Raw genomic sequence first — 23593 nt, forward strand, 5'->3', positions numbered from 1 at the left:
GAACTAACAGCTGACACGTGCTTAAGAATAAATTGACAAAATTTCACTTCCTACCCTTAAATATTTAGAAAGGCAACCCAAACTAAAAGGGAAAATAACCATCTTGGTCTGATCAGGCTGCTGTAACAAAATCACAGACTTACAAGCAACAGAAAATTATTGTTCGCAGTTCTGGAGGTTGGGAAGTCCAAGGTCAAGGTGTCAGCATGGTTGCCTTTGGGTGAGGGCCCTCTTCCTGGTTCACAGCTGCTGCTTTCTTGCTGGGTCCTCACATGATGGAAGGAGGTAGGGCTCTCTCTGGAACTTTTTCATAAGGCATTAATCCCATTAATGAGGGTTCTACCTCATGACTTAAGCACCTCCTAAAGGCTCCACCGCCTAATACCATCACATCAGGCATTGGGATTTCAACATATAGATTTTGGGGGACACAAATATTCAGACAATAGCAATCACTATTAACTTTCAAATTATGGACCTTGAGTACGTAAAAGACAGACTTCAGTCCTTTTCCCCAGTGTGCTTTCCAGAGTACACTAATGGAGGAGACATATGCTCCAAATGATTATGAGAGTCCAGGTTAAGTAATATAAGTGAGTGAAATAATTTCTTGAGAACATGCTATCTCTAGAAGCAGCCACTAGCTACCTCTAAACCATAGCTGCCGTGTATGCCAGGTATTGCCAGGTCTTCCAATTTTTTCAAGAAAAAGAAAAAAATGAAGATTTTCATGTGAAGTCTGTCAATTTTAAATGTTGACTCAATTTTTTTTAAATGGTGCAGACCAAACAAACCACATATGTAGGCCACTCACCTATAACCTCTGGCCTATGAATCCAACTATTCTGCAGCCTCAACGAGTTGAAAATAAAATCCTATATAGAGGCATCAAGGAGTGTTACACACATCCTCCCCTACCCCAATATTAGGAGTCTGCAATCTGTATCCCTCTGAAAGAAGTCTCTGGTAATCAAGTGGCTTTCATATGCAGATGATCACAAGCTAATAACGATTCAAAGAATATTTGGGCTCTTCTTCCAAATGCTGAATTGTCAGACACATTTAACTCTTAACTGCTCTGGGATGGTCTGTGGACGTAACTGTCTGTTCTCTCTGCGATCATACCGTCTGGTGGTCACTGTTGTGGCTTGCTTGCCTGACCACCAAACCATTGTACTTGATCATGGTCAGTGTTGCTCCACCCTCCTTCAAGACAATCATAAGCCTCAGCAAGTGGGTATAAGCTTGCGTGCACATACGTTAATCCCCTTTATTAAAAATACCAGATAGTTTGCTGATCAATAAAGTATTTATTCAGCACCCATGTGCCAAGCACTGTGCTAGGCACTGTGGTGGATACAAAATTGAAGACATAGTCCCTGCCCTTAAGGAGCTTACATTCTCATGGAGACAAAACTAACATACATGTACCAGCTAGAAACAGTACAAGACAATATAGAATGTGGTGTAAGAGTATGTCATACAGACTTGCGGCTTTATAGGGATTCAAAAAAGACAATGAAATAGGCCTCAGAATCAAGATTTCTTGAGGAGCCAGGAAAGGGGCCAGGCCTTGAAGGACTGAAGAAAGGTAAATTGAGGTGCCTCTTAGGTAGAAGTGGGAGTGAAGTTTCAAAGGAAGACAAAAAGTATGCATTTGATATGGGGGCTAAGAAGTCACTGGATTTTTGAGCAGAGAAGTGACTTGATCATAAAAAGTCCAACTACTTTAAAGCAAATTTATGTAATATAGCTTATGCAAATAACTTAGGGGACATCCTACAGAATACTGGAAACCTCGGCAGTATTGACAACACAGATGGCACTCACCTGTCAAAGGAAAACACAGCCATACATAAAATGCAGGCTATCAAGGATAGATGACAATTCTAGTAATCCTTTACCCGACATGCCAATAGCTCCAATATTTCCTAATTTCCACAGGTCCTGGAGACAGAGTGAGGGGTTTCATTACCAAGATCCAGGACTTGGGTGCTTTCTGCTTAGAAGGTCTACACAAGAGGAAATGAAAGATATTAGGACATGTAAGAGTGACACAGAAAAAGAACAAGTGGAAGAGAGAAACAAATTGAAATCCATAGTGAAAAAACGCACCAAAATGCATATAAAATGTATCTCCTAGGGAGATGCAATTTGCACGTCCATTTTTTTTTAAATGAACATCTATTGTATTTCTACAACAAAAAACCTATGCCTTAGTCAAGTGTGCTTTTTAATATTACTGGTAGAATCCAGGAACCCCTTAAATTATGTTAGGTAAATTAGTCACAAAATTCCATATCCTGAATCTCACTTTTCAGTTGATTTGCATTATGAAAAAGAAGGATGTTTTGGAAAAATTAATACTGAGAAGTTAGGGAAGAAATGAGGACCCTTTCTTATGTTCAGGGAAGTTTGGGTAACTTGTTAAGCAACACAGGGCTAAGGATGGTGGTAGTGGAACTGGCCAAACTGGTGAGAGGTCAGTGATTGAAATTACCACTGCCCAGGGCCCAGAGTAGTAGACAGCATGGCATCCTGCCATTAAGGATAAAATCAGAGAAATCAAAATCCCATAAATGACTGTTTAGGCCATAAATTCAAAATTTGTTTCCTGTTTTACCCAGGCATTAGTATGTACAGACATCCCCTACTTAAGTGGTCAGTGAATAGATTTCAGGATTAAAATTTTGCCACAAAAATTCCACGAATTGGATAACGCAAAGTTAACTAAGGGAGAACAAATATAACTAGAGAAACCTGTTTCCAGACCCAAAATATCTTTAAAATCCTTCTAATTAAATTCAAACTTTCTTGAACAAAAAAACAACAAAATTTAAGAATCCCATAAGGATACATTCCAAGATTGACATTTAAGACTTTTTTAAAACCACTTAGGAAAAAAAGCAGTCCCATTAAACCTACATTCCATAAAACTGCAACAATCATATTCAAAGTTACCGATCAGCAACATGTAAAATATTTAAATTCCATTACTTATGCATATTCCATTTAAAGATGCTAAAATACTATTCACTTAACTTCACAATCTGAAAATTCCCACTTAGGATTATTGTGTTTAATCTAAACCTTCATCTTTGAGAAAAATCTCACACCCTAGTTAGCTACCACTTAACCAGGCTGGAACTACTTAGGATATAGTCCTGTGCCTACATGCTGTTTATTAAAACTATTTGAAACCATCTCTTTCCTGGGGGTGTCCATTTTTGTCCTCTCGGTTTTCTGAATTACTTAAGACAGTGTGAAGGCAAACTTGATGAGACCTAGAGAAGTTAATATTTTGGATAAGTATTTATTGAATCACGGGCATTTAAGTGCCTATTTCTGTGGAACATATCTAATTCTGACCTGATTGGGAATGTAAACCAGGTACTTGGCTCTGAAAAGCTTCTTGGCTTTTCATGAAGCAAACGACAAATGTCAATCAGACAAAGGCCCAGGAGAAATGAATCCCTGCCTAACTGGTTAACTGTTCATCTGGCTCCAAAGTCAACATTCTAATTTGTTTTTCAGGTCTAAAGATATTTCTGTTGCTTTCCAAACAGGTGGCCATTACCTGTCTTTTTCTGGATATTTCTTAATGTACAAATGCAAGCAAATAACATGTCACATTAGCTTACTGACTATGGACTCTCTTGTTGCTAAATTCCTGCTGCTATAGGAACTACCCCACCTCTGCCTTTTCCATGTCATCTGACAACTTGGAAGTTTTGCAAAACCCAGATGAGAACTATCTAGACAACAGAAATAAATCTTCTTCCTACTGGAGCTGGCATTCTGAATTAGTAAGGTGTATATACAGCCACAGTATATCAGCCACATATTTCCAATCGTGAAATGAAATCCAGTTGAAAGCTGTGGAGATACACGAAGAGTGGGCATGTAAACTGCTCCGAGCTCAGACCTTTGCAGGAGAGCTGGAATATGTTATCATGATTTAAAAGATCACACACAAAAGCTTTAATTCAGTGAGAGAGAGATGGAATTCAGTTTTATTATGTCCTCTCTGAAACTTCCATTTACACCATGGTCTCGTCTATCAAAGAAGAGGAGGAAAAAGCTCTGCCTTACACCATAGAACTCAAGTACTCATGTACTTGTTCGTTAGAGGCGGCGGGTATTTTTTTCTCCAGTTTTTTGGCTCCAAGAGATTACACTTTCAGTACCAGTGTAGTGAGGAACCACTGGCAAACTGCAGGAAATGTCTTCTGGATTAATCAGTGTACCATTTCATAAAGTGCTTCTGGAGTTAAAATCTATCAAGCTGTCAAAAGTGTCGACACTTTTGCAACACAAAGGCTAAAAGAATCCCGATGGGTATGTCACTGAGTCCTTCCCAGCTGGGTCTCATTATTGGCACTGCTGTTTTACCCGCCGAGGCGCTGGCCCTCACCCCAGGCGAAGCCTCCTGGCCGCTCTTCAGGTAGTGGATTATAATTTGGATCCTCATCTGGCGTATCAAAAACAGCCTTCCTAAAAGACAGGCAACAGATATAATTTAGTCCCAGAGTCAACCTAGGTTCTAAATATTGCAAAGTCAAAAAGATTCCACGGGATTTCCACCAATGGACAAGCATTACATCTACCTACCAATGAGAGAGTTATCATATTTTGAAAGTATTCATAATTATTTCATATTTATATTAGTTTTCACCTCCTTTACTAATTTTTACTACAAAAGCAAAACATGTTAATTGTAGAGAAAACAGGAACGATATGTGAACATCCTAAATCCCCAGAGATAATTATTGATGTTTTCATTACTCTTCCAGAACTTTTATATATGTAGTTTTATAAGTTAGGTCATACTTCTTCTGTTTTGTAACCTGATTTTCACTAAATTTATCATGAATGTCTCCCCACAACCATTGACAGATGAATGGATAAGCAAAATAGTATATAGGTACAATGCAATATTATTCAACCTTAAAAAGAAACTCTGACACATGCTACAACATGGATGAACTTCAAAACAGTACGCTAAGTGAAATAAGATAGTCACCAACGGACAAATGTTGAACGATTCCACTTCTATGAGGAACCTAGTGTAGTCAAACTCAGAATCAGAAAGTAGAGTAGTGGTTGTCAAAGGCTGCAGGGAGGGAGAATGGGGAGTTATTGTTTAATGGGTACAGTTTCAGTTTGGCAAGATGAAAAGAGTTCTATGGATAGATGGTGGTGACAGAAGCACAATGTGAATGTACTTAATGCCACTGAACTATACTCTTAAAATGCATAAGATGATAAATTCTATGTTATGTGTATTTTACAACAATCAAAAATTTAAAAAAATTAACAAGTTATTCCAAGAAAAATTATAGAACATAGGATGGGATAGTAAATGTCCAAAAACTTAAAAAATACTATTACGGAGAGGGGGATGGGAAAAACAAAAACAAAAACACTATTACGTGGTCATTCAAAATCTCCCTAAAGAATTAACCATTAAAGCAGCTTCCTCTATTTACATTCATATTTCTAATTGTACTTCCCCACAGTTGATAAAATTAGAAATGTATCTGAAAACTTCTATTTTATATTGGGGTCAGGAAAAGCATCTATATTTCAATATGAGCTCTTTTAATTCTTATAAATTAACAATAAAAACAGACACATCAATAGAAAAAATACAGGGCTGATCAGATAATTCAAAAAGGAAATCCAGGGGCCGGCCCGGTGGCTCAGGCGGTTGGAGTTCCGTGCTCCTAACTCCAAAGGCTGCTGGTTCGATTCCCACATGGGCCAGTGTGCTCTCAACCACAAGGGTGCCCGTTCAATTCCTCGAGTCCCGCAAGGGATGGTGGGCAGTGCCCCCTGCAACTAAGATTGAACACGGCACCTTGAGCTGAGCTGCCACTGAGCTCCCGGATGCCTCAGTTGGTTGGAGGGCGTCCTCTCAACCACAAGGTTGCCGGTTTGACTCCTGCAAGGGATGGTGGGCTGCGCCCCCTGCAACTAGCAACAGCAACTGGACCTGGAGCTGAGCTGCGCCCTCCACAACTAAGACTGAAAGAACAACAACTTGAAGCTGAACGGCACCCTCCACAACTAAGACTGAAAGGACAACAACTTGACTTGGAGAAAAAAAAAGTCCTAGAAGTACACACTGTTCCTCAATAAAGTCCTGTTCCCCTTCCCCAATAAAAAAAAAAAAAAAAAAATCTTAAAAAAAAATAAATCCAAATGGTCAGTAAACATGAACATGTTTGCTCTCACAATAATTAAAGGAAATCATGTTACAAACTAAGACCCTTTCTACTTCCCAAACATTAGATGGAGCAGGACGACAAAGTAGGTGTTATAGTAAAGTGGTTTTATAGTAAAATAAGGCCTGTCTTATATTAAATTATATAATATTATAATATCATTTTATATATTATATCATATCATGTCATATCATATTATAGACCGGGTCTTACATGTATTAATTTTTGCTCCAAAAGATGCATTAGAGCTGATTGTCTAGCTAGGTCTTATTTTTGGGGACATACGGTACTACTGGAATACTACTTAGCAAAAAAAGAACAATTATTGATAACATGCAACAAAATAGATGGATTTCAAAAACATTATGTTGAATGAAAGAGGCTTTACACAGAGGAGTACACACATCCTTATGATTCGACTCATCAAGTTATAGAATGTGCAAAATTAATCTGTGGAAGAACAATTTCAGTATAGTGACTGTTTCTATATAAGGACTGACAGGAAAGGGGCATGAGGGAACCTTCTGGGTAATGGTAATTTTCTTTATCTTGATAGGAGTTTGGGTATGCAACCTATGTAAACTATGTGCATTTATGCAAGACCTTAGTTGACACATTTGAGATTCGTGTATACTGTTGTATATAAGTAAAGAACTCTAGTTAATGATATACACCATAAAGTACCTAGACAATTAAGTATACTGGAATGGAAAGATGGATGGATAGATGTATAAAAAGCAAGAACAGTAAAACATTAATTGTAGAATCTATGTGGTGGGTAAATGATATTCACTGTACAATTTTTTCCACTTGCCTGTAAGTTTGGAAATTTCCATAATAAAATATTGGAGAAAGAGTAAAGAAAAAATCTAGAAAGAAGCATGTGGAATTGTACTAGATCCAGGAGTATCAGCATAAACCAGTGTTTTAAAAAATATACAGAGCTAAAACTATAAATATAAATGTACAGCATATACTTATATGCATACACATAATTCCCTTGCTCTGTTCACCGAGAGGACCTGGGAACAGGAACACTCCAAAAACAATACGCACATCCAGATCCTGGCTACAAATACTATTCTCCACTAAGAAAAAACTAGGGCTCCCTGAAGACACAGCGTCAATGAGAGCACAAGATGAGCCTGGGATACCTTATTGGGCCAGAAAGTAATAAAGTGCTGCTAACAACAACAAGCTCGGAGCATGCTGGAAGCACTAAGAAGCCAGTTTGAAGGGGCTGCCATTGGGCAAATCTGAGACAATGCGAGCATCAAAACAAACAATAAGGGATTATAATTCATGAATAAGACATGAAACCATGAATTCATGCAGATATAAATGAGTTGAAATTTTATAAGGAAAGGAATATTTACATAGTCTTAAAGTACCTTTCCACAATGCAATTACAAAAGGAAAAACAGGAACTTTACAATGGAGAAGACTCACAGGCCTTCATAAAGTAAGCAAAGTGACTACAACCACTTTGACAAATTCAACCAACTGAAATCCTGTGCTAACAGCCTGCAATCAGAAGAACGCAGTGTCACTTCTCTGTTATTCCTGCTGAAGATGTAAAGCCTGAACCTAAATGTGAGGGAACATTATTAGACAAACCCAAATTGAGAGACATTGTACAAAATGGGCCTACAATCTTCACAAATGTCGACGTCATGAAAATCAAGGAAAAGACTAAGGAGCTGTTCCAAACTGAAGGCCACTAATGAGACATAACTAAATGCAACCCCTAAATCTGAACTGGATTCTTCTGCTATAAGAAAACGTTATTAGGACAATGGCCAAGTGTGAAACTGGATTTGAGGATTAACACTGATTTCCTGATTTTGACCGTAGAAAAATGTCCATGTTTATAGAAAATACACATAAGGGGGGGGCATGGGGCATTAGATTGACAATTTAGTTTGAAATACAAAGGCAAAAAAGGTTATCTGTACTGTTTGTAATTTTCTTAAGTCTGAAACTGTTTCAAAATTTTAAAAAAATACATAAAAACCAAAGAGACACCATGTTATGGCTATCAAACTAGGAAAGAGTTAATACAATACCTCCCACGTTTGATGAGGATGTGGGGAAATGGTAGAAATTGCTAGTAGAAATGTAAACTTGAACATCATTCTGGATGGCAATTTGGCAATAAAATAGCAATTCCACTTCTAGGAATTTGTCCTTTGAAAATAATCACAGCTGTGTGCAAGGATTTAGCTACAAGGATGTTCACCACTCCAATTATAGAAGGGAAAAGGAAAAACTAGTATCAATGTCCATCAATAAGGGATTAGTAAAATTATACTACATTCATACCATGGGGTACCATGTAGCTGTTACAACTTTGTAGGACATTTATGATGGAAAAATGCTTATGACATATTACTTTAAAAGGTTATAAAAAGCATTTTTTTTAAAAGTACACAGACAATTAAAGACTGAAGAATATGTATCAAAAAGTTAACAATGTTACATATAAGTGATGGGACTGAAGATTTTACTTTCCTTTTGCTTCACTATTCTACAATCAACATTTTGTAATAAAAACTCACATTTTCTTCCTCAGGTGAACCTTTTTTAATGCAGTATATCCCAAGGACACAAAATGCTGGAGTAGAAAGAGGTCCTATATAACAAAGCTCTACCCCCAGGAAACATGAAGTGCAAAAAAGGAGAAAGGACTTGCTTAAAATCACATAGCTGGTCAGTGGAACAGCCTACACCTGGTTTCCAGCCCAAAGCTGTATTTCCACTCCACTGCTCATCTCTACCATCTGTCCGGAAAACCAGACATTCCACTGTTAAAAACTTTCCTCCGATCAGCTTTGCTCATTTTGCTACCTCACCTCCCTAAACTCGGCGGCTTTCCGTGAAACCAGGAAGCTCCTCCCTGCGACAGGAGGTGCTAGGTTACCCGGGACAGCCCCTTCCAGGTCAGCGTCAGACGTCCTGAGCCTATTTACCTGGCTCCTCCACAACTCTGGCCCTGTCTGCTCCTACCCACTACAATTGCTCAACTGCACCCAGACCGCTCCCTCTGCCTATATACTGACCTGCTGTGTGTGCCAGGAGCTATAGGAGTGAGTCTCAGGAAAGCACAAATCATCAACCCTGTCCCAGTTTATCTGCCCCAAACACGTAACCTGGTGTTAAATACTCACAAAATGGATGGTGTTTTCAGAATTCTTATTCCACCAGGCTGATTGGGAAATACATCTTCCAAGAAAAAATATATGTGTCCAACTGCAATACCTAGAGTCAACCAGAAATAAAGGATGAGAGAGAGGATTAAAATTTCGATTGCAGGTGAGTCTGCCAACATGAATTCCTTATATTTAGGAAGAAATGTCAATATAACTAACTATTAAAAGTTTAAAAACTAATATTGTAGTCTTTGAGCATAGAACTATCAAATAATCCCACAATAGCTATTATGTGAAAGCCAGTAGACTAAACATGAAAAACAGTGACAAAATAAGTTTGTAAGTGAAATAATAGAAAAAGTAGTGATAAGATTCTTACCCAAGAGGTCCACAATGATTGAGTTCCCCAACAACAAGGAAAAGCCCATGAGCACCCACGGTAGAAAGGGGGCCTGGAAATTAAGAAGGCCGAAGAAGTTCATGCGGACATATGGGTTCCTTCGGCTCCATACGTAGACAAGCATTATTGTAAAGGCCTGGCCCAAGAAAACTAAGCTCACAAACAAACCAAATATCTAGCAGATGGCATTAAGGAAAATATAAGCATTAACAGTGTAATAGGGAAGAGGGCCAAGAGAACTAAGGATTGTGTTCTAACAAGTCTGAATTAGGAACATGGAGCATTAGTTACTTACATCTTTAGAAGAAAAGAGCCTGAAAATAATTTCCCAGAGCAATCAGGCAAAAACCTTCTTAGGGCAAATCATCTGGATTGTATCTATTTCAAAGCAATATTGTGCTTTCATGAAGTTGCTTCCTCTTTGGAAAATGTGTTAATTATTTGGTCAATAATTGTATTAAATTCACTCACCATTAGTACCTTTACAGAGGTAAATAAAGCCAGTAGGAGTAAAAACCATTTTGTTAGACAGGACTACATTCAAGTCTATTATACAGCTGACAATTCTTTAAAAAAAAAAAGTAATTTACCAGTTTTGATAGTAAACAAATAAATATCTTACCAACTTAGTTTAAAAGTGAAGTACACCCATTAATAATAATATATCTAAGATACGTAATAGTAAACCTCCTGGGTTAAAAGTTCCTCTGATTTGCTCACAGTAGAAAAGCACCCTATCCAATCTCTAGGCTTAGAAAGCTGTCACATAAAGTGTGCTGTAAAATAAATAGTACTCTCAAGCTAAAATCTGGAGGTCTACTTTTATCTGTTTGTTCAGAGTATCCCATGAATCGTGGGAGACAGATGAAAAGCTTTAGGAAGAGATGGGATGTTCTTTAACATTGTCCTCTATTTGTTCTATTTGTTAAAGGATACAGTCATTAAGAATCCACCAAAAAGGAACATAAATACAAAGTCTGCTGTCCGACCTCGGAAAGAGCCTTCTTCTAGCATTCGACAGTAACGGTATCTTAAGTTCCAAGTTAAGAAAATGTTACACACATAAACATGAAGAAAGTAAAATTTAATGTATCACTTAAGTACACTTGGAGTCCATGTTATTTGCAAGAAGTCTTCGTTTCTGTAAGAACATTTATGAGTGGTAGGATGATTACTTGTTTTTTACCAGGCATTTTAGACTAGCTCCATATTTTACAAAAACTGTTCCTGAAGGGGGAACTAAGCCAAATGCTGCATAATACTGCTATTAAACCTTTTAAACCAGTTACCTATTAAACCTTTTCAGATTTGTATCATCTTTTCCATGTTCAACCACACCACAATCTACATCACCCTTGCTTTCTCACAATGTAACTTGGAAGAAATCCCCATCAAAAAACCTAGTTTTTCAGACCAGGGAGATTAAGCATTCCTATACCTCAGTCAATGCATTACGATGAAAAAATTTAATTATTAGAAACTTACCAGAATGATATACCATAGAGGAGACACAGGAATCCTGTAACCCCTAAGTGGCCCTCTGTCTACTGCAGATGATCTCAGCTGTGACTTCCCTCTTAATCCAGAGGGGCAGGGTGGAGGAGAAAGCTCTGCTGAGTGGCCCCGATTATCATATGACCAGAGCACAACTTTTCCTCTTTTTCAATGAACTGGAACGCGGCAAGCCCGGCAGACATTATGGCATTGTCTTTTCAGCCAGCAGAACCAGCAACTAAGATCCAAGGAAATCTCAAGTTCTCCATTCCTCATGAACCCACTCCCAAACCTCTATCAAAACTGTTAATTATTACTGTACTCAGATTGTGTTTTATTACTTGGTATCTAATGAGGCAGAAAAGAATTAACAAAAGTGAACCTGGGGCTGGACCTGTGGCTCAGGTGGTTGGAGAGCCTATGCGAGGTCGCCAGTTTAATTCCCACATTGACCAGAGAGCTGCATCCTCTATAGCTAAGATTGTGAACAATAGCTCTCCCTGGAGCTGGGTTGCCATGAGCAGCCAGAGGTTGGCATAAGCTGGCATAAGCTGGCATGAGCTGGCATGGGCTGCTGAGTGCTGCCATGGGCTACCATATGCCGCCACGAGCGGCTGGTGGCCAGCGTGAGTGGCCGGCAGCCAGCATGAGCCACCGGCAGCCAGCGAGAGCTGCTGTGAGCAACCAACCGACAACTGACAACCAACTGCCTCAGCCAGGGGGAGAGCAAGGCTCATAATACCAAAATGGCCCTGGGAGCTGTGTCCTATACAACGAGACTGAGAAACAATGGCTTGAACCGTGTAGGGGGGAGGGAGGCAGAAGAGGGGGGGGGGAAGTGAACCTGAAGGGGTCTGCCCAGGCCTGGCTCCCCTCCCCAGGAACCTTCCAGGCTCATCCCCTAGAAATAAATCAAAATGTCCAAACACTCTCCTAAAAAGAGGAGATAAGACCCAACTGGTATTAACTGGTTCTTCATACATGCGCCAACTGTTAAAACCTGTTTGTTACTAGAACTCTAGCCTCATTATAATACAATTAAAGTAAAATGAACATTAAGGTTTGGCTCCCCAGTGGGTTTGTCTGTATGCATTCTGGGTAAGAGCATGTGTGGAAAGAAACTAGTTACGTATCCAACATACGTCAATCAAATGACCTCAGTATATAACTCACATCTCCTGCTGTAAGAAAATTTACCTACCCTTTTCCTTTATAAGAAAAAGCTAACCTAAAGTTAGGTGCAGTTGTCTGCCCCGGCAATTTCAATGCCAGCATCTTTCTTCTTGAATAAACTTACTTCCCTGCTCTCCGCATTTCAGGCTGAGTCTGAATTTTTTCACCCTTTGGGAATGACCAGGGGTGAATTCCAATGACACAGCAGTATCTGCTGATGTTATTTTGTAATTATGCCTCAATTAAATCCCTCCTCTCCCTTGATCAGATTTGCAAGTGACTTGTGGGCAGAAATGTAATCATTTGATGGTTCAATACCTCCCACTTGAATGCACAGTGACCTATAAACACACTCGAAACATTACTATTTGACCAACTAACTACTCTGTGTACCACTGAGCCAGCACTAGAAGTTACAGCTAAGATGGTAACAAAAATAACAGGATTAATTGTTTGAACTTAATATATTTCCTAAGTAAACCTAGTTTTTACGAAAACCCCGCTTAATAAAGGATACAGAAAAATCATGTTAAATAAAAAGTTGAATCCAACTGGCCCAAAAAATAAGAAATTGGTGATTAGCCTCCATATCTGTTAAAAGAAAAACAATCAAGAGAAAGATAGATTAAGTAAAATATACTAGGAAACATTTCCATATTAAGACAAAAGATATATCCTATGACTACAATGGCTGAAAGGCCATGGATAGATGATACTATGTTCAGAACCAAAAAGCGGGGCACACAATCTGACACTGATTTTTGTGCTGCTTCTAGTTGAAAGTCTGAACCATAAAGTCAGCCCTGAAATTTGTAAGGATAATAAGACAGAAAACTTGAGATTGTGATTGTCTTTTTAAAAAGCCCACACTATATATATATATATATATATATATATATATATATACACACACATATATATATACATACATACATATATATACATGTATGTATGTGTATATATATATATATGGTCAGGCAAATTATGAAAAAAGTTTAATGGAAAGACTTGGTTAATTTGAATAGAAAACAATGCTTTCGTATACATAGTCTCATAATGTAATGAATAGTCTTGAGATAACCGAGAAAAACTCTAGGGAATCTAATATAAATCGCAAAGAAATGTTTCTATATTAGGCAGTCCAAAACATCCAGAGTAAAGAGTAATTCTAAAGTGCATACTCAAGTTCTAGTCTGAACAAACAGCCAACTCCCTATAAGACCTAATGCTCTAATAATTATAGTCTAATCGATTGATATAAGGACACTCATTTTCTTGTATGAAACTCTGATACAGACTTCCCTATCCAATCCTCCACACCCACAATGAAAACATCTATTCACAAAGGGAGAGAGAGCACTTAACATTTTAAAGTGTTTTAACATATTCTATTATCTTAATCCTGTGCCACCCCCTCCCCCATTTCACATACAAAGAAAGTAAGAGACTTGAATACTTTTTAAAATGGCTTGCCCGAGGACACAAGGGCTTATAAAGGAGGACTCTGAACTTACACTTAGAATTCCTAACTCCTAAAGCAAATATGCGGTATCAAGCCAAGCAAGTATTAACTTAGAAGCAAAGCTTAGATGGAGATACAGGTTCCGGGAAAGGCCATGTGAGTATTAAAGGAAGAAGACAGTGACAAGAGTCCACAGGACTGCTTTATGCATCATCAGTAACTACTGAAGTTAAAACAATTCAGTTCTACATACTAACTTAACTGTATCCAGGATTTTAGAACCCTCAACCTAGTGAGGAGACAAGCATATAAATAAGTGCAAGTATGAGATGAGAGATGCTCTAAAAGGATTATTTACAGATATCCTAGGGACACAAAGGAGAATGAGTCTGAGGTGACACAAAAGCTGTGTCTTGAAAGGCAAGCTGGAATTCAGTAGATATAAAGTGAATGAAACACATCTGAGACAGGGAATAGCACGTATAGAGGCAGAATTACTGGCTTTTAGGTCTCTCTCCCACTCCTACTATAACCTATATGCACATCCTGGAGCAGTACATCTCTCTTTCAGCATTCTAATTACTGGAAAGGACTCTCTCCCACTGTAATCTAATAAATATGGCACGTTGTTTTAGATGTCCGTATTTTGGAGTTTCGTTACTATGATCTCTGGAAGATGGATCAATTTAAGGACATCCTGTGAGATTTTCCCTGGGCAGTGAGCTGGTTAGTCTCCTCTCAAATACAATATTAACTCTGAACTATTGATTCCTAAATATAGGAACTGGACACATCAAATCAAAACCATGCAGAGAACTTTAAAAATAAAATAAGATTTTAATTACTATCTTTGGTGATTCTGATTTGGTACATGATGAGGAATTTGAGAATCTCCCAACTAGGCTGCAGAACCACTGCTTTATACCCCCCACAATAAGACTATAATCAAATATTCCCACTGATATGCTTCTTGAGATAGTATATGGCAGGACTTGCTACTAAAAAGAAAAAAAAGTTTAAAAACTGAAATAATCATGGTTATGATGGATCACTTACTTGAAAGTGTTTAAAGATTAATTCAGGATTGAAGTACAGCTGAAATGGTGTGATCAATTCCAACTGCTGAAATAGAAAAAGAACTCTTTAAAGCAAATCGATCAAGAAACAAAATTGCATCATTTATAACAAAGGATCAGTAGGCCTAGCAATTTCCAACTCTCAGTCACTTAGACTGAATTCTTTAAGGCAGGAGGAAGAGGATGGTAAAGAATTCTCTAGAACTGCTACAATTCTTTGTATCCCCAAAAACTAACACAGAATAAGTTTGTTTTACATTGCAGTAGTTGAGGCTGACATGAAGGTGGTGTTCCAGGTGCTGTTATCTTAGATACAGGACAAGTAAAGGACAGCTGCCACGAATCTGCCCATCACATGGGCACCACCTGAAACACCTGTGTGAAGCAATGCAACTCACTCAAAAGAACCGAGACTCGAGGTCCTGCCGCCGTCTGGCCTGGGTGACTCCAGCCAACCTCTATATCTACACTCTCTTTATTTCAAGACTCTTCCCTCTCGACAACTTCCAACTTTCTATCCTCAATATCCAAGCTTCTTCACTAACCAGACTTTTCTCCCATTAGTCACCGCGATACCACTTGGCCATTGCCCGAGTTCTCAGGCACCTTTTCTGGGTGGGCGGCTCCCTCAGCCCTGACTTGCTGTAAGTCCGGCCTTCATCTCTCAAAAACTGACATGCAATCCTGATCCTCCGCCAATCATGCAACAGCACTCCCTTCTTGGGTCACTAGATAAGCACTCTCGGAGCCACTTCGAACCCCAGAGTGAGCCCTGTCCATCTCCACCCACCCCGAGACCAACCCATCTGGGCTTCCCCGAGGCCCAAACCCCAGTTTCCTGAGGACCCGGTCATATCCAGCCCGGATAATGAGAAGCTGGCGCTGCAGCTGCTCACCACAGCGGCGGTGGTAAGGACGCAGGCGGTGGTATAGGCGCGGCTAACCGGTGGGATTTGCAGGTACTCCAGCCGGAGGCTCTGGTACGCCATCTTCCCCACCGCCACCTGCCCCCCCACCCCCCACTTCCCCTTCCGCCAGTCAGTCCAAGCGGCGAGGCGGGATCAAAGCGGAGCCCTCTCGTTAGCTGCCGCTGATGTCCAATCAGCGCCGCGCAATCGGCCAGCCACCAATCGCTAGAGCCCTAAGGAAAGCCATTCACCAATCACGAGTTGCGTCTCCGCGGCGTCCCAGCCTTGCTTCTTCAGCCACCAGCGTCGGGAGAAGAGAGTAAATACCCGTTTCTTCCGCCAATCCCCGCGGGCCACAGCTAGCTTGCCCGCCCGGCCCCTTTCTGTCCCCAATCTAGGTGGCCCATTCCCGACGGGACAGCAGCCAATCAGGAGCGCGATAGCATCCCGCCTTTGCTCTCGTTCGCCGAGGCAGGCGTCCGTCGAAATTTTGGGGAGCCAGCGGTGCCGCCGATCTCTGGCAGCAAGAGGTGGTTTAAAGGAGGTGGCGGGAAGCCGGTGTTTGATAAAATTCGTCACCCTTATGGTCGCTTCGGTAAGTGCCACGGGCTGCTTTTTCTGAGAGGAGGAGAGGGAAGGAGTGGTACTGGGTTAGGCATCTTCGCCGGGCGCTGGAGCAGCGTAGCCGGCCGGCTACCCAAAACTCCCGACATGCCCTGGGGTCGCGGCGCGGGAGGAGCTGGTCCTCCGGCCGGAAGCAGTTCCTGCGGGCGGTTTCTGGAGTTCAGTAAACTCAACTCACCGAGGTGTCCTGGGCGCCTCCCGCCGTTTACTCTGCAAATATTGATTTAGCTACCCTCATCCTGCCCTCTGGAACTCGAGGGCTAGCTGAGAAGGTGAGACAGGCCCGTGATAATAGCCTAAAGTAGAACTCGGTCAGTGCCGGAAGACAAGTCCTGATGGGGATTCAAAGCAGGGGGTGCGTCACCAGGGCAGTGTATTTAAGCTGATCCTTGAAGGATATTTGGCCACGGCATCCTTCTTTGAGGGAAGGACGTAACAGGGAAGGAAAATGGCTCGGTTTGGTTGGAACAAGGAGCAATCAGATTTTGACAGGCCATGTAAAGAATATCATAGTTAATCAGGTGAGTTATAAGGAAGCACTAAAAGTTGTTAGAACCGGGAGTAACCATCAAGACTGGTAGTATATATAAGGAAGGAACCAAGTAAAAGGGTGGAGACCCAAGGAAAAGTGGTTTTTAAAAGGTATGAATGAGTCATTCAGAGGACAAATCTGAAGAGCTAACATGTATGTAGTGGTAACTCTACTGGTAATCAAAAACGCACATTAAAATATTTTTTGCCTGCTCCCCAAATATTACCCCTACAAGCCGTTGATAAAACAATGCTGCGTGTACTGCTTACCCTGGTAAGGGAGGATAACAGACCTGACAGAACTTTGGCGGTGTCTCAAAGGGAAGACAGGCAAGATCGGAATTTTTTTACAAATTGCAAGTTTGGTTTAAGGTGGGTGGATCTTTCGATTTGGGGGCAGGGTTAGGACTGGCTGGGGATCGTGAAATAACAGTGCAGGATGGGTAGAAACAGCTGAGGCAAAGATTTTTGAGGCAAGTGTTTCAGGAACCTTGGATACAAATTGATGCTTCCCATTGAAGAGCTGATCCATCTTTTGGGGAGTTCAAACCATTAGAACCGCGAAAATATTATTTTGGCCTCCTGGAATAGTAGTCATGCTAATGTAAACAGTAAGTTGTTTGTTGGGGTTGGGGGCTGTAGATAGTTTCAGTCCTCAGTGTCCAGCCTGTGTGTAGGGCTGGATGGTTTTGGTTTTCAAAAAACAACATTGTAAAACAATTGTATATTTACCAGATTGGCACAAATTAGTGTTGAATAATATCAAGTGTTGGCGAAGATATGAGAAATGCTCATATACTGCACGTGGGAATGTAAACCAGCCTAGGAACTCTGTGCCGCAGCAAAATGTTCTGGAGAATATTTTGGCAGTATTTAGTGAAATCATGTATGAATAAATTCTATGGCTCAGCAGTTACTTGCCTATGTAAATATCTTGCGAGTCCCTAAGGAGACATTACAGGAGAGTATTTATTACAACATTATTTCTGGTAGTAAGGTGCTGAAAGCAAACTAGGTGTCTGTCACAAGGAGAATGAGACATTAAGTGTGGTGTATGAATATGATAAAATTGATGGAACACTTCATTCAGAACCAATGAAGTAAACTTAGTGTAATAGTAACATGAAGTAAGTGCGAACATAAAAATGTAAACATATATATACAAAACTTTTTCAAGAATATATATCTAAAACTTAATTAAAGATGAATTAAAACTAAAGTTGAATTGAAAAAGCGTATGTTAAAAACATTAGAGTAGGTTCCTGTGGGAGGTGAAATGTGGAAAAGAATAAAATAAGTAAGAGAAGACCTAGCATGAAATAGAGTGCCGTGAAATAGGAAGTTATTATCAGCTCAGTTATGCGCATGTGAGGTCCTTCAAAAGGACTATATGATCGGTCAGGTTCAGATGATGAAGGCCCTTGTAAGCCATTTTGAAAGAGTTTGATCTTGATCCTGAAAGCATAGGGCAGTGTTGAGGAAATAAAAATCCTGCCAACCCAAAGAATCCTCTCCACAGGACATAGAAAAGAAAGCAGTTTTTAAATAAATAGTCATCCAGATTACAACACATTGTAGGTAATCTGAGTGAGATAAAGAAATTCTGCCCTGTTTATACAGCCATGCAGTTACAACCATTCTATTTTTAGCCATTACATACGTAAATTCTCAAGGTTAATGGCATCTTTGTCTTTCCGTAAAAAGATTTGCCTCTACCACGTGCTTCAAATTCTTTCATAAAGTTCATCCTAAATTCACCTGGTAATTGAAGTAGCCATTTATTTTAGCTAATTGCCTTTATCTGAAGGAATAATAACACTTCTCTTATTTCTATGACAAACATATGGTTATAGCTCAGGAAAAGGTGCCTAGGTTAAACTCCCACGGTGACAAGGAAATAGGAGTGCTATTTTCCTGAATGTCTAAAGGAATGACTCCTAGGGCCTTAAAAACATGTTGGGGTTGTAAAGCTGACAAGAGGTTTGCTCAGCTTCTAACTGGGATTTTTTCCAAATGGCTACATTGGAAGGACAGGGAGTTGAGAACATTGGGAAGGAAGTGGTTGAAGTGATGAATCTTGGAGCCTAAAATGGATAGGGAAAGATGTGAAATGGGACAGACAGCACAAGGAAGAGAGGATCAGAGGGCCGACAGTCTTGATGATTAAGGCATAGTATAAGTATGTGAATGAGAGTTGGAAGAATAGTGTAGGAAATTGTCAAAAAATAGGGGCAGTTGGGGAAAGAAGGTACAAATACCAACAAGAGTCAGGTGTCTTAAAGTGAAGATGAAGCCATTGAAACTCATGAAACTGAGTCTCTAGGGTGCTGGTTAGGTCATCTGTCTAATTTCGAACATTGTCTAGGATAACAGACTTCAGAAGATTGAGCCATAGGCCAGAGTCCTGAGTATATGAGAGGTGAGGGAAATGAACAATGAGGAAGAGGATAGGAAAGTTATAGGCTGATGGAAAGAGGCTCAACAGAGGCAAGGGTTTGTATCCTATTGTGGATGAGTGAAGCTGGAAGTGGCATTGCGTATCAAGGAACACAAACTTCTTATTTTTGTTTGCTTTTTTTTTTTTCTATCTGTAATGTGATATGTTACTTTCCTCAGATGGTTGTTTTTTTCATCCAAGTGATTTTTTTTTTTTTTACATTTGCAGATTGTTCACAATCAAAATTAACATAGCAAAATAAGCCAAGATGTCTGTCGATCCAATGACCTATGAGACCCAGTTCTTTGGCTTCACACCACAAACTTGCATGCTCAGGATCTACATTGCATTTCAAGATTACCTGTTTGAAGTGATGCAGGCTGTTGAACAGGTTATTCTGAAGAAGCTCGATGGCATCCCAAACTCTGAGATCAGTCCAGTCCAGATTCGTAAATGCACGGAGAAGTTTCTTTCCTTCATGAAAGGACGTTTTGATAACCTTTTTGTCAAAATGGAACAGCTGTTTTTACAGTGGATTTTGCGTATTCCCCCAAACATCTTGCTTCCAGAAGATAAATCTCAGGAGATATATCCTTATAGTGAGGAAGAATTTCAGCTTCTCCAAAAAGAAATTGAACAGTTACAGGAGAAGTATAAGGCTGAGTTATGCACTAAACAGGCCCTTCTTGCAGAATTAGAAGAGCAAAAAATTGTTCAGGCCAAACTCAAACAGACATTGGCTTTATTTGATGAGCTTGAAAATGTTGGCAGAGATCATGGGACTAGTGATTTTAGGGAGAGCTTGGTGTTCCTGGTCCAGAACTCCAGAAAACTACAGAATATTAGAGACAATGTGGAAAAGGAAAGCAAAAGACTGAAAATATCTTAATTTCTAAAGAGTAAAAGGAGCCTGTCAAAAGTACAATGACTGTGGGATTTATATCAGTGACTATTCTTATTTTAGTGAACTGTATATTTTATTGGATTTTCTTTGTTTACTCTTTCTTGTATTTGCGCATCTTCCTGTTTTTTGGTTCACTCTCCTTATATCTGTGTACTACCCCAAACTAATCTTTGAAGCATCTATTCCTTACCAGCTTCTAATAGGTGGGAAGGGATTCTTGATTCAATAACAACTCATTTGGGGTCATGATTGAAGAAATAAAGCTTTCCCTGCCTAGTCAAAGATATTTGTAAAAGTTGTACCTTAGTCATGAGTCCTTTGTAACCTTGATTCTTTTGACTTATTCTTTGGATGAGATCAAATGAGAAAAAGGTTGAGTGGGTGGCTTCTTTATTAACCAGCCACTACTCTGTGGGACAGCCAACACAGAGTGTGTGCTCTTGCCCATGAGGAAGTTTATAACTAGCGGAAAGAAGCAGGTAGCAGAAAAAGTACAGAAGAAAGAAGTTGTTTTGTTTCTAAAATAAATCCTTTTTTTTGACCAAGGCCTTGGTGATGTTAAACAATTTACTGTTTTGGAGCCCAACAGTGAAAGACCTTGGCCAAAAAAGGAGCAGATCTCACTAGAATAGAAAAGGAAGCCTGGAACATACCCAATAGCAAAGTTTATATTAACTGTTAGGTCTTTATGTCATTTTTTTCATACTTTAGTTAATTTTAGAATCTTCCTTGTATCTAATATTTAATTAACTTATGTAAATAATCATAGGCATCAAATTTTAGTATTCTCTGGGAAATTTTAGCTATGTCTTTTGGAATCATATAACATGATCGGTCACCCAAGGAAAGGGAAGATATAGCAATAGTTACTCTCAAGGTATTGCATGCCCTCCATGTCTTCCTTTGAAACAGTATTTAGAGTTTCTCCTTTATGTAGAAGAATAACTTAGTATATTAATATTTGCAAGTAAATATTCATAGATTTAGGAAGTCTCTGTTTAACTGGAATATGTTTATTATCAAAGAGTTCTTTTTCCAATCATGTATGAAATACATATGTTTTTAAAGGCTTTGGTTTTCGATTTTCTGCTGTCTATAATGTCATGGTATGTTTCCTTCAATATGACGTTTTACCCAAATGCTTTTTTTTTTTTTTACATTTGAAGCTTATTGAAAATCTCCTAGTGTAGTGGGATTAAATGGTGATTCCCCGAAAGGTGTGTTCATGTCTTGATTCCTGGAACCTGTGATTGTGCCTTATTTGGAAAAAATCTTTGCAGGTATTCTTGAGTTAAGGATCTGAAGAGAAGGAGATCATTCTGAATTATCTGGGGGAGTGAGGTGGACTAAATCCAATGACAAGTGTCTTTATAAAAAGAGAAATTTGAGACAGATCACAGAGGCAGATTGAATGGGTGATACAGCCACAAGTCAGGGAACGGCAACAGCCACCATAAGCTGGAAGTGACACAGGACAGATTCTCCCCTGGAGCCTCCACAGGGAGTGTGGCCCTGCTGGCATCCTTATTTTGGATTTCTGGCTTCCACAACTGAGAATACATTTCTGTTGTTTTAAGTCGCTAAGTTTGTTATGGTAGCCGCAGGGAACTAATGTACCTAGTGAAATTAAAATACTAAGGTATTCATAAGGATGTAAGCTGTCGTTAAGGAAACAACAGCTGAGAACTCGCTGGTCTCCATATACATGTAATAGTATGGTTTGTCTGAATACAGTTAAAATATGAATGTGATCTAGATAGAAGCGTGAAATCTAGTGTTTAGAACTCGAGTCTATTTCATATTGAGTAAGTGCTTAATCATTGGATATTAATACTGTTCCCATTTGTCATAGTAGTGTCTCTACAGGAACAAATTAATCTGCTTGGCACCATTGTCTTCTAATAATTAAATTCCTCTCTCAAAAATTCATTAATAGGGGCAGCCGAATGGCTCAGTTGTTTAGAGCGGGAACTCTCAACAACAGTGTTGCGGGTTCGATTCCCACATGGGCCAGTGAGTAAGCTGCGCCCTCCACAACTAGACTAAATACAACGAGCTGCTGCTGAGCTTCCAGAGGGGTGGCCGGATGGCTCAGTTGGTTAGAGGGCGAGCTCTCAACAAGGTTTCCAGATTCAATTCCCACATGGGATGGTGGGCTGCGCCCCCTGCAACTAAAGATTGAAAATGGCAACTGCACTTGGAGCTGAGCTGCGCCCTCCACAACTGGATTGAAGGACAACGACTTGGAGCTGATGGGTCCTGGAAGAACACACTGTTCCCCAATATTCACCAATAAAAAAATAAAAAAATCAGAAATCAGGATAGTAAACAGTTACCCACTGTGCTTCATTGCCGTATCTCCCATCCAGCAGCATGTGTCTCACCCAATTTCCTGCTTCTACATCAGATCCTATGGTTTTGTAATATTAAACCTTCAATTTCCCTAAATGCCTACTCCTAAGATTTCCCTTGTATTTATTTGTTCTTCCTTAAAACATCATGCCTGTTTCCCACTATAGACTCCCAAGTAGACGTTTCTCATCCTGCTGCTCCTGTGTCAGGCAGTCAATTGAGACACTCTGGCGTGGTATTAATAGTAAAGAGTAGACATTACTACCAACCTTATAGAAATAAAAAGAATTATAAGGAAATACTATGTAAGAGGTTCTGCACTCAATTCTGATGCGGGGAGAGGTGGTGGGGCGAGGGCCGTTTGCCCACGCCACCAAGCAATTTTGGACACCAGCTGGTTGTCCTACAATTCAACTCAATCTGACACCATCTACCCAGAGATAGTATCAGATTCCACAGGTTAAGGGTTCAGCCCCACAAAGACTGCCCTCTACTTCAGATTCCAACCACAAGCCCAGGTTCCCATGACCCACTCCTTGGGTTCAATGAACTTGCTAGAGTGGCTCACAGAACTCAGGGAAACTTGACTCACTAGATTACTGGTTTATTACAAAGGATATATGAATCAATAGCCAGATGAAGAGATACATAGAGCAAGGTCGCAAACAAAGGTGCTTTTATCTCCATGAAGTTTGGGCCTGACAGGAGAATTCTGGTTACCCAATCATTCTGGAAGCCTTCCAAACCCATTTGTTTTGGGTTTTTAAGGAGGCTTTATTACATAAATAACTGATCATTGGTGATTGAAGTTGAACCTCTACCTCATACCCTGTACAAAAATAACTCAAAATGGATC

The 23593-nt window shown here is 39.8% G+C and overlaps 2 protein-coding genes across 8 annotated transcripts; one reads left to right on the top strand and one right to left on the bottom strand.

The window, feature by feature from the left end:
• Positions 1–1297: 1297 nt before the first annotated feature.
• DERL2 (derlin 2) lies at positions 1298–16019 on the bottom strand. 4 transcript variants are annotated; one of them, XM_033090449.1, is made up of 8 exons: positions 15878–16019; positions 14962–15027; positions 12961–13034; positions 10713–10806; positions 9756–9951; positions 9395–9485; positions 4415–4494; positions 1298–2012 (listed from the first exon to the last, which is right to left on the bottom strand). In XM_033090449.1, exons 1-8 carry the CDS (start codon positions 15968–15970, stop codon positions 1972–1974), a joined length of 735 nt encoding a protein of 244 aa, XP_032946340.1. In that variant the 5' UTR covers positions 15971–16019; the 3' UTR covers positions 1298–1971. The 4 variants fall into 4 exon arrangements, with proteins under 4 accessions (XP_032946340.1, XP_032946341.1, XP_032946342.1 ...); XM_033090450.1 differs by having other exon boundaries at positions 14962–15024; positions 15878–16011; XM_033090451.1 differs by lacking the exon at positions 1298–2012 and having other exon boundaries at positions 3988–4494; positions 14962–15024; positions 15878–16009.
• Positions 16020–16160: 141 nt separating this feature from the next.
• Positions 16161–22484, top strand: MIS12 (MIS12 kinetochore complex component). 4 transcript variants are annotated; one of them, XM_033090453.1, is made up of 2 exons: positions 16161–16484; positions 19710–22484. In XM_033090453.1, the coding sequence occupies exon 2, from the start codon at positions 19750–19752 to the stop codon at positions 20368–20370; it is 621 nt and encodes a 206-aa protein (XP_032946344.1). In that variant the 5' UTR covers positions 16161–16484; positions 19710–19749; the 3' UTR covers positions 20371–22484. The 4 variants fall into 4 exon arrangements, with proteins under 4 accessions (XP_032946344.1, XP_032946345.1, XP_032946346.1 ...); XM_033090454.1 differs by lacking the exon at positions 16161–16484 and adding an exon at positions 16630–16785; XM_033090455.1 differs by lacking the exon at positions 16161–16484 and adding an exon at positions 16802–17034.
• The last annotated feature ends 1109 nt before the right edge of the window (positions 22485–23593 follow it).

This window comes from Rhinolophus ferrumequinum, chromosome 21 (genome assembly GCF_004115265.2).
Source record: "Rhinolophus ferrumequinum isolate MPI-CBG mRhiFer1 chromosome 21, mRhiFer1_v1.p, whole genome shotgun sequence".
NCBI lineage: Eukaryota > Metazoa > Chordata > Mammalia > Chiroptera > Rhinolophidae > Rhinolophus > Rhinolophus ferrumequinum.